General features: G+C 34.2%; 1 protein-coding gene across 2 annotated transcripts in view; it reads left to right on the forward strand.

Annotated features, from left to right (window-relative positions):
* Nucleotides 1–12165, forward strand: part of ATF2 (activating transcription factor 2) — a 113079-nt gene that overhangs the window by 39622 nt on the left and 61292 nt on the right. Inside the window, exons 3-6 of one of the 2 annotated variants that reach the window (XM_006878815.1) lie at nt 3018–3044; nt 4618; nt 6165–6283; nt 6417–6545. In XM_006878815.1, coding sequence (XP_006878877.1) covers nt 3018–3044; nt 4618; nt 6165–6283; nt 6417–6545 — 276 coding nt within the window. Of the gene's footprint in view, nt 1–3017; nt 3115–4617; nt 4619–6164; nt 6284–6416; nt 6546–12165 lie in introns of both variants that reach the window. The other variant, XM_006878814.1, reaches the window with a different exon arrangement.

Below are 12165 nucleotides of genomic sequence, written 5' to 3' on the forward strand. Positions count from 1 at the left end.
GAGGAGATTGTCCCTCCTTCTCCAGCAGAGCATCTGGCTTATTCAAACCGTGTTCCTGACAACATCTTTTAAGATTTTTTTTTTAATTAATTTTTTGTATAATGAAGAAAAATTCTTCTGTGTCAAATCTTAACTTCGGTGTAATTTGTATTCATTAAGAAGTGTTGCTGTCCATGTATGTAGATACTACTATTTTGTATGGTCAGCAGTCCCTATATAAACAACATTTAGATAAATTTATTCAGTGGATCCTACATAATATTTTTAATATATGTTCTTTTGATTAACATTTATTGAATATTGTTGCTATTGTTATGTGCTGTCGGGTACAACTCATAGCAACCCTGTGAACAAAAGATCTAAACCCTCGCCTATCTTGTGCCAACCTTATAGTTTCTGACGTACCCAACCCCATTGCAGTAGGCACTGTGTCATTCTACCTGGTTGAGGATCTTCCTCTCCTTCTCTGTCCCCCCACCTTTCCAAGCATTATGTCCTTGTCCAAAGAATAACTTCTCCTAGCAACGTGGCCAAAGAATGCAAGACAAAGCATACCTCAATTTGAAAGAGCAGGGATGCCAAGCTAAGGGATATCTGTCCAGGAGCAGAAGCTCAGAGACAAGGAACTTCCTCCAGAGCTGTACACTATTGAATACTTGCTGTATCTTAAATTTATTGGGAATTCGGGTGGCCTAGTGGCAAGAAGCTGTGCTGCAATCCCGAAGGCACACGGTTTGAGCCTGCCAGCCTGCTCCACAGGAAAAGGATGAGCAATTTCCTCTTGTGACGTTAACGCCACCTCTGAAAACCCACTTGAGGGGTCAGCTATGGGTCGGTTCTGAATCTACAGTACAAAACAACAGTAGATATTCACTCTATTTAAAAGGACAGATATATAAAAATTAATAACCTTATACTATTCTGAAACTTCGTCTGACACACTTTGGATATGTTGCAAGGAGAGACCAGTCCTTGGAGAGGGACGTCATGCTTGTTAGGGTGAAGGGACAGCGCAGGAGAGGAGGACCCTCAATGAGATGGATTGATTCAGTGACTGGGGTAATGGGCGTAGGTGTGTCAGAGACGGTGAGAATGGCACAGGATAGGTCAGAGTATAGGGCGGTTGAACTTAGGGTCGCTATGAGGTGCAGGCTACTCAACAGCACATAACAACATACTATTTAAACAGTATTGATTTTTTTTTTAAATTTAAGAAACCCTGGTGGTAGTCCATGGGGAGTTTGGCAGCTAACTCAAGGCAGCACCTTCTGGACAGTTTGAATCCACCAGCAGCTCTACAAGAGAATATGGGCAGTCTCCTGTGTGATTTACAGTCCCTGAAAACCCCAGAGGGTCAGCTATGAGTTGGTTCTGGCTTTACAGCAATAAGAGAGAGATACAGCAATAAGAGAGAGATACAGAGTTAAATGGATTACAGATGAGAGACTAAAGAGTGAATTTTCCCCTCAGTTGATTTTTAACTCCTGACAGCATGTTAGAGTGGAGCTAACTGTTCGCAGTGGTTTATTTTTCAGAATTAAACTATTAATCAATTTTTTCCCAAGTGTATCTGGGTTGCTTCTATCTTCCAACCTTTCATTTAAAACCTGACTGCTTTTACCATTCAGGAACTCCAAGAATAATATAGCTATTAAAAAATCATACCTTAAAAAAAATTTAAGGGGAGCTCTGGTGGCCCAGTGGCAAGGAGCTGCAACTACAATCCCAGAGGCACACAGTTCAAATCCACCAGATGCTCTGCTGGGGAAGGAGGGACAATCTCCTCCTGTACCAGTCAGATCTGATTTGACGGTACACTCAGACAAAAATAATAAAATAAAAAAAAATTTAAATTAAAAAGCAGAATGAAATATTGTCTCACATTGTTTTAATGCTACCATTAGTTGCACGAGTTGGCTAGAGAGAGAAGGAATGACAAGAGAGGAAATTACTTTTAGTAGTGTGTGGGAACCAAGTTAAAAATATGTATTTTAAATATTTCAATTTATAGGATTATAGGCTACAGAATGAGTTTAGAGATCTTAAGTTACCATTTAAAAATTGTTGTTGTAGAGGAACAGAAGGTAAAAATTCCCCATTTTCAGTTGTAAGATATTCCTTCATGAAGTTTGGTATTCAGACGTTGTTGTTAGGTGCCAGTGACTGTGACTCATAGGGACCTTATGAACAATAGACTTGAACCCTGTCCAATCTGTGCCGTCCGTATCATCTCTGATATACTTGAGCCCATTGCTGCAGTCACCATAATTCAGATATAGGAGATATTTAAACAAATACAGTCATGAATGTTGTCATTGGCATATAAGACCTAGCCAAGTTAAGTGTAGAAAAAATGTGATGGATACTTTGAAAATGCATTTGCTTTACTTTTATATAAGTACCATAGTAAAATTGAATCATAAAATACAGCTAACTGTTTTAGGTTAAACATTTAAGAGTAAATATAATTTTAGTTTAAATTGCTTTATTACTGTTTGGCTGTTCTTTCTTCCCTGATTAATCTTTTTTTATTAATCTTTTTAAAAATAAAATATGGTAACATAAAAAGCATAGTTTATTTCTTAATTTGTTCAGGAGTAATGTAAGTTTAAAAATTCTCATAAAAATGGTAAGTAACTTTTAAGTTTAGATAAATACAGTTCTTTCTTTAAAAATCAGTGTATCACGGAATATGTATTTTATGAAAAGACAAAATTATTAGTGGTCTGTCTTCAGTGTCCAAATGAAATTGAAAACATTTCTTTGCTTCAGGCTTTTTTTGTTTTCAGATATACTTCAATGAGTTACACTTACACTTGGGTAATAGATGTCTCTGTGATTATTTAAAAGTAATGTGTTTATCTCTTCTGACAATAGTAGATTATCTTATAGTTAACAAACTCATATTTCACTGTTAATGGTTGTTTTACATGTTGTGGAAAATTAAATTCCTTATCATTTTACTTAATTTGATCAAATTGAAAATCTTAACTGTATTTTAAAACTTTTTGCCACAGCGTTTTACCAACGAGGATCATTTGGCTGTCCATAAACATAAACATGAGATGACACTGAAATTTGGTCCAGCACGTAATGACAGTGTCATTGTGGCTGGTTAGTATATGCTTTTATTAATAGTTTATATACATATTTCACCTGAATTGTGCACAATTTTTGTGTAGTCTCTATAAATTAATATAGCCTAGTGATGTTTCAGTGACTTCATTTTCATTAAATGTTGACATCTATTTTGCCCATTTTTTTGTTTCCTTCTGACCACTCCATTTTTTGAATAGTTTGAAAATACATATTTCAATGCCAATTTTGTATTTGTTAATTAGAACCTTGAGAATATTCCTATACTTCCATAGTTTGCATTTAGCTGAGAAGTCTGTATTTTGGTCATTGCTTTTGTAATAAAATATTGACCCTTTTAATATATACTATCATCTAAGCAAATCTTCCACAGTACATGAAAATTCATATATTGGTTTATTGTCTTTTGATGCTGTTCTTTTTGGTATCTAAATATACAAACACATACCTATTTTTATACACATACTCTGTTTCATTCCACTATACTTAAATATTTTATTAATAAGTATCAGGATAAGAAAATAGAACCTTTTGGTATCCAAGCCACAGATTCACAAATCATAAATTTTAAAGTAATACTTTCTTCTTCTTTTATCTTTTAAGGCTTAGACTTTCAAAATATTCTTTTTAAGGCAGAATTATATCTGAACACTGAATACTACTAATACTTTAAATGATTACCTAAGATAGAGATCTGATTGTCATATGCTGTGCTTTGGAGAGATAATGAGGCAAATTTTAGGTGTTTCTTCTTGTACTTTCTGTGTGGAGAATTTGAAATTAAAACATAAGAGGAAAAAATAAAGTTAATAAAAGAAAGCTAGTAAAAAGCAGAGTATATACTTTTGAAAAAAAATAATACTGTGTATCAGCTCTTCTAAGCTAGAAGTTTTTTCCAAAAAGTAGACAAGCAAAATAGCAACCTGAAAAATTCACTCTTCTAGGCTTGAGGATCTTTGCTTTTCTGAAAGTTGGTGCCTTAGAACCTTTTTTTACTTTCTTTAACTTTTAACTTGAGAAATGTTTGAACTTGATTTCTGAAAACGGGTTTCCTCTCTTACCACATTTAATACAATAAAAAAAATTGGAATTTTTTTATACAACCCTTGATCATATGGTTCACTAATATGTGTTGAGATCCATAATGTGGCATTATTACATTAATTTTAAGTATGATGTTTTATGACTAATAGCCATAAGCAATTTGCATGTTAAAATAGTGTGCCTTTGTTGACCCTTCTCTTCTCCTGCCTCATGAGTCCAGTAATCATTGGTAAATGTGATTGCTATATTTTTATGCAAATAAAAAAGTATGCTTATGAAAATACTTCAGGGAAGGCCATGGTTGTCAAATCTCTAATGTTAATTTTTTAAAACAATGACAAAACTTATTTTTATTTTAAAGATTCTTTTCTCTTTATTACAAGACCCTTCTAGTGAACTTTGATAGCAAAACTTTGTGGGTTTGCACAACCTGCAGTGGTTTAATTTATTCCAACTCATCATGACCCTATAGGACAGGGTAGAATAACACTGTCAAGTCTCTAAGACTGTACAAACTTTTATGTAAGCTGACTGCTACTTCTCTCTCTTGTGTAGCCACACAATGGTTCATTACCAGCCTTTTAGTTAGCAGCTGCCTACTTAAAACACTGTGCCACTGGACTCTTAGGTATGAACAGAAGAGTCAAATTATGTGCTATTTACTAATCCAGTTATAATGGACTTAAGCAGGTAGATGTACACCAGGCCATTGCTGTAATAGGATTTTGGATAGTATTTTTGGTAGAGGTGGTACATCATAGATTAATAGGTGAAATGATGACACAGTCGAATCCTGTCAATAATTATTATAATACTAACATTTTCAGAGTTTAACCTGCATTATGTATAATGTATATGGCGAGTATGTAATAAAGTGTTAAATATATTTGCATACAGTACATATTAGTGCTCTAGGTGTACATCTAGAGAAAGCAAAGATAAAACAATAGGTAATTGCTGCCATTGGGGACACAGTTTTAACAAGTACAGAAATTTTCATTTCACAGAAGATTTTGTGAGTGTTTTATCTTAAACAAGGCACCTTTCTTCTAAAGTATGGTTTATTCAGCTTAAATTTAGAAAACTAATATGTAAAAGTGATGACAAAAATAGTATTTCAAAAAGTAATTAAAACTTGAATTTGCTGCTAACTTTGATCGATAGCTGTAATCCAGTAAGACTTAAAGAGAAAAATATTAGTAAATTTGCCATTTTTCAATCATTGTGAGCATAATTAGCATCTGGTCCATAGTCCATGCATGTGCACGTGTACACACAGCACATATATTAATGCACATATTATGAGTGAATGTTCAGCTGTTGTAAGATGTTTCAAGCTGTGAAAAAGAATTGATATTCTGCTGCTTAGAAATTAATTTAGAATTAATAAAAAGAAATCACACTATTTGGTCATGTGACTCTTACATAGCCTTTACCAAGCTTATAAAAGATATTAAATTTGAAAACTACCTTCAAAGATGGTGCTAAAGGGGGTTTTGTTTTTATCTTAGGGACTGTTCTTTTAGACTTTCTTTTTCTTTCTTGTCATATTTTGATTTACCTACTAAATACTTCTGTTTTACTCTAAATTTACTTCATTATAGAATAGGAAAACTACTTGGAAGGGCCAAATTAGAGAGAACATCAGTGCTCTTGTCCCAGTTTCCCTCTAATTGCATGCATTTTAAAACAATCATAATTTTTAATACTGTGCATTTTAAAAGATATTATCTTGATAGATAATAGTAATTGTTAAACCTTTACTAAGGGTGCTTATGCTTCTATTCAGAAGAAATGGACTAAAGACAAGAAGAACCTCTTTCATACTTTTATAGTTCAGAAAGTTGATGAAAATATCTTGGACTTCAACAAAATATAATGAAATTTTATTTACTTTAAAGGAATTGGTCTTTCAAAAGAGAAAATTAACAACTGATTGAGCCAATTCTACTTATTTGTTAACTTACTAGCTATTTTATAGTCTTGTGTGATCTATATGATGACTGTTTTGGCATTTATTTCAGATCAGACCCCAACACCAACAAGGTTTTTGAAAAACTGTGAAGAAGTAGGTTTGTTTAATGAGTTGGCAAGTCCATTTGAGAATGAATTCAAGAAAGCCTCAGAAGATGACATTAAAAAAGTATGTTAATAACTATAAGACAAAAATAAACAAAATATTTTTGACAGTAATGATTATTTTACTTTCTTGCTTTCTATTTTTGATATACTGATTGGTTATTTTTGAACTTGTAATATTAATATTTGTCTTTTAGATGCCTCTAGATTTGTCCCCTCTTGCAACACCCATCATAAGAAGTAAAATTGAGGAACCCTCTGTTGTAGAAACAACTCATCAGGATAGTCCTTTACCTCACCCAGAGTCTACTACCAATGATGAAAAGGTAGATATTTATATTTATAATAAGCACAAATTAAGCGGGAAAGTCGGTCTTACAAGTGAAGTTTAATATTCAGGTTATATTAAATGTGATTTTACTAAATTGTATATAGTTCCATGTACTCTTATCATAGTTGTCTATATGCAAACCAATCCATGAATAATCATAGAAATTCTCTGTATAATGACTTTTTATTAGACACAGGAGAATTAGAGGGGAGAACAGCAACCATGCTAAATAAAACGTACTTTAAAAAATGATCACCATATAAGGCAATTCTACTCGACTCTACTGTGTTGTACTATAGGATCTCTGTATGTTGGAATTGACTCCACAGAAATGAATTTGATTTGATATATAAGTTTATTTAACTTAATTTTTCTGGTTTTAAAAACATTTTTTTGCAGTTCTTAAGCAGTAGAAGATTATTTAAGAAATTTAAATATTAGCAAAGTCACTTAAGTTCTCTAGGTAAAGTGTTAAGAATATAATTACTCTCAGCTGTAGATCTTTCTTATCAATAGCTAAGTAGAGGCCAGTTTAGGCCATTTCTGGGGCCACCTGGCCACATAGGATGTAATGAATAACCATTCCTTACGTGTATTAAAACTTGCAGCCCACCCGATCTAAAAGTGAGATTGAGAATCTTGGAACTCCTCTGCCACCTAGTAACCAGCGCTTTTAATACAAAACTGTATTATTTGCATTTATATTAGGTAAAATGTATTACCATATTAAGTAGACATGTTTATAAAAATACAGGATTGTTAGTGGAAGTAGATTCTTGTTTTATGAATTTTCTGCATTTTGATAATTATACTGTGTAGTAAACAGTTTTTATTTGTGTGGAAATAACCAGCTGATGCTGCAAAGTTGATATGGATTATAATTGCATACTGATACCTTGGTGTACACATGTTAGAATTTCTAATTAACATATTTCACAATAAGAAGACAAGGGCTTTTTGCAGTTAATAAAAAGTCAACAAAAATTTTTAATGGGGGCAAAAAAGCACCAGCGAAATATATGGGTACTCTTTCTTTTACTCATAGGTATAAGGAAAGAACACATGTATTTGGGGACATCATGTAAGATACAGTCAAGAGACAGTGGGACACATGAAGAAGCATTGATAGTGTTTGTGTTTTATATTCTAAATCCATAATCTCATTAACAAATGTATGACATGGCAGAGGAGCTTGAAGTAAAACAGAAAAAATAACTGTTTACTTAGAAATTAATGCATTGCTTCCCCCATTATTAAAAATTCATAAATAATTTTAAGACTACTAGAAGATACAAAGAAGAAAACCAAAATATCTGTAAGATTATAGGAGTTATTATAAGAATTATTTCTATTTTGAACATTTTTCTTTGTATATTCCTGCATTTATACATGTAAATGTAAGTGATTAGCAATGCAGAAGATTAGATAGTTATTTAGAAGAATTGATGGCCACAAAGAAAGATTTGGAGTCATCCTTAATTTATTTTTATATTATGTATTAAACTCTGAATATTAGTGAGCATTTCTCATGTAACTAGAACTTTTCCAAAATAAGTTAGATTGTATCTCATTTTATTGTCATCTTATCATATTTAATTATTTCTGTCCTTATTGCACATAAAAGTTTATTCCACAGTATGAATTATTAGAAAAGCTGTTATCTCTTTAATATAGATAAATTTCCCCCCCTAGAAAACAATCTAGTACTTTCACAATAGTTTTTCATTGTTCGTTGATACTTTAGCACCCATCAAAAAATACCTTTTCCCTGCATTCCAGTTATTAGTTTTCTTTGAGCAAGAATTGTTGTTCTATACTGTTGGGTCAGAACCTTCAGTGAATTTTCAGAAGCAGCAAATCACAGAGGAGGAGATTGTTTATCTTTCTTCTGTGGAGCAGCTAGTGGATTTGCATGGTGTGCCTTTTCACAACCCTTAATCACTAACCACAGATCTCCTGAACAGGGAATGTTGTTTTATATGCCATCAACTATAATTCATAGTGACCTTGTGAACAGTAGCTCTGAACCCTAATTTATCTTGAACCAATCTCACTGTTTCTGACACACCTGCCCCCATTGCCAGAGTCCGTGTGTCATTCCATGTTGTCCAGGGTCTTCCTCTCCTGCTCTGTGTACCTTTCCAAGCATCGACTGACTGGTTCCCTCCTGGCAGCATGCCTAAAGCATGTGAAACAGAGCTTCAAAATCTTTGCCTCTAAGAAGCAACTTGGTTTCACCCTCTCCAGGACAGACCTGTTTGTTCTCTTGGCAGTCCATGGTATGTTTACTACTCTTCCTCAGCACCACAACTCAAAAGACATTGATTCTTCTTCTGTCATCCTTAGTCATTGTCCAGCTCTCTGATACATAGCAAATTATTGCAAAGACCATGGCTTAGATAAGGCACAACTTAGGCTCCAGACTGACATCATTCATTGCCCTAAGAGCACTTTGACCTAAGAGGTACCTGACAGCATTTTACCAAATGCAATTCGTCTTTTGATTTCCTGACTGCTGGGGCCAAGAGTGTTGCTTATGATCCGATCCACATAAAATTGAGAACCTCATTCTTTTCTCCATCTATCATGATGCCTGCCAGTTGGTCCAGTGGTGAGAATCTTTTTCTTGATGTTGAGATACAATCCATATTGAAGACTGCCATCCTTGACCTTCTGCACTAACACTTCAAGTTCTCCTCAGATTCGATGAGTAAGGTGTGTCATCTGCATAAGGCAGGTTGTTGATGAGTCTTCCTCCAGTCCTGATGCTACATCATAACATCCAGCCTCCCAGATGATCTGTTCCATATATAGATTGGAAAGGTATGGAGAAAGGACACATCTCTGATATACTTGGTTTTGTATTTTGAACCCTGAAGTCATCATCCCTTGCTTTATTTGAACAACAGCTTCTTTGTCTACGAATAGTTTTTGAGTGAGCACACTCAAGTGTTATGGGATTCCCATTTTTCTCAATGATAGCTACAGTTTGTTGTGATCCACTCAGTCAGATGTCTCTGCCTAGTCAATAAAACACAAACAGACATCCTTATGATACTCTCTACTTTCAGCCAAGATCCGTCTGACATTGGCTGTGATGTCCCTAGCGTCACGGGCCTCTTGTAAACACAACTTCCAGGGAATAGGTCTGGGCTTTGTTTTCTTATCTTTCTGTATGGTCTTTCTAGGTGAGATCATGGAGACACATAATTTTATTTATTTATGTTGTGAATTGAATGAAAGTTTATAAAACAAATTAATTTTTCATTCACTATTCATACATATTTTGTTCTATAGCATTAATTTTAGTACCCACAATGTAATTGCACTTTTTCTTTTTTTGTAATTGTACTTTTTGCATTTCCTCACCTGACTTGAGTTTGAACAATCCTTCCATACATCTCTGTGCTTTCTCTTTCTTTTACTTGTTTCAGTTTTATTCCCTTGGTCCCTGTAACTATCATCCATATAGCAGTAACAAGAATGATACTTTTTGTTGGTTTTGTTTTGTGCCATCAAGTTTCTGTGACTCTTAACATCCTATGTACAGTATCTTGAGCCAGTCTCACCTACCCCCATTACCTGGTTACTGTTTCACTCCATTTCATCCAGGGCTTCCTTTCCTGTGCCGTGTAACTGTTGCTATACCAATACTGGACTATTTTGATTACTGTGTCAGTATAAGTAGTTTTGAGTTCAGAAGTATGATGCCTCCTCCTTTGTTTAAGAAATAGTGCTTTACTTACTCAGAATCTCTTTTATATAAAGCTGGTAAATACTTTTCCATCTCTTTGAAGAATAATGATAGGATTTTAATTAGGACCTATTTGTATCACTTTTGGTATACTGATACTTTCTTGATGTTAAGTTTTCTGTCTGTTAAACATGGCATATTATCCCATTATCTAAATTTCTTGTAGTTGTGCTTTATTTCTTTATATAGGTTTTTTGTATCTCTGGTTAGAGTTACTCTTAAGCATTTCCTTCTTAGGGTGACACTTATAAATGGCATTGTGTACCTTCCCGATATTTTTCATAACTATAGAGGAATCTGATTTATATTTTGATCTTGGACCCTACCATTTTGCTGAATTGATCAATTAAGATCCAGCTTTTTTTTTTTATACTTTGTTTTGGGGATTTTAAAAATATATATAAAAATCATATAATCTGAAAATAAAGGTAGTTTTACTTCCTTTTTGCCAGTTTTGGTGGCTTTCTTTCTTTTTTTCCCCTATTGTTCTGGCTAGGACGTCAGTGTAATATTGAATGGATTTCAGTATAATATTGAATATGAATGGTAATAAAAGGCATCCTTGTTTGGTTCCCATTTGCAAGGGGAATGAATATATATTTTCAGACTGTTGATTTTATATATGTGCTTTTAACAGTGCTGAGAAATTTTCTTTCTAGCCTCATTTTGTTGAGCATTTTTATCTTGATGTTGAATTTTGTCTAATGACTTTTCTGCATTGTATTGTTAGCCTAAAAGTTGGCTTTTTTTTTAAAGCCATTACAGTTAGCCCTTTCTGGTTTCCATCTGCCTTAACTGCAGATACATGGTCTTAAAAATCAGCATGGCCTTACAGAACATCAACTATGAGAGTAGAATAAGAAAGAGTGCTTCCCACACTGGCTAGCAAGATTTGAGTTGAATAAGACTTGTGGCAAGAAGACTTGAGGGAGACTTGAACAAGACCCTGGTGAGAGCAAAACCATAGTCGTGAGAGGCTAGTGATGGTGGTGGAGAAACTGGCATTGCTGTGGAGAAACTATGCCTAGGTGTGACTTGAGGTTTCCTGCATTTATGTTGGCCACAGTTAAAGATTTTTCAGTTCTTTCTGGATGCTTGAAGGAGAAACTCACATAAACTGCCCGGAGGCAAACTTTGCTGAATGATTTGGATTTGACTGCTATACTGAAATCAGAGCCAGGACTAATTGAGGAATTATGCCTTAGAATTTAGGCTGAAACATGGACTTGTATTGGGTGATAGTCTTTGCCTCAGTCACTCTCAACTTACTTCTTAATAAACCCTATTTTCAGTAACACAACTGTGCATCTGTGAGTCAACAACAAATAAAGGAATCTCTTGCTGTTAATGTGATTCCTAGGGAAACCATGGGGCTGGACTACAGGCCTCTTTGTCTGCTTTCAGCTGTTGGGCAGTGAGGGGCTAGTCTCTGATCCTTCAGAGAGACATTCACTGCCCTGTGCCCCCATGTACCATTCTCTCTTCTTTAGACATAACACCCATAGATGAGATCATGTGGTACTTTTGCTTTATGTTATGTGATGGATTACACTGAATTATAATTCAGTGATGATTTTTTTCTTATGTTGAAACATCCTAGCATATCTGGTATGAATCCCACTTGATATTTGTTATATGATACTGCATTCTGTTGGGTAAGATTTTGTTGATAATTTTTGCATTTGTATTCATGAGGAATATTGTCAACTCATAACTTTAAACACCATATAAATGTCAAGTCAAAATATGATCTTAGGTCTTTCCCATCTGAATTTATAAGTCATCTTAAAATAGGTAGAAGCATTGAACATCAGTGATTGAAGACCAGTTGAGTTGAAGGATGACATCAAGGATATTTATC

Source organism: Elephantulus edwardii, unplaced genomic scaffold (genome assembly GCF_000299155.1).
Source record: "Elephantulus edwardii isolate Elephantulus edwardi_28Jun2011 unplaced genomic scaffold, EleEdw1.0 scaffold00001, whole genome shotgun sequence".
Taxonomy (NCBI): domain Eukaryota; kingdom Metazoa; phylum Chordata; class Mammalia; order Macroscelidea; family Macroscelididae; genus Elephantulus; species Elephantulus edwardii.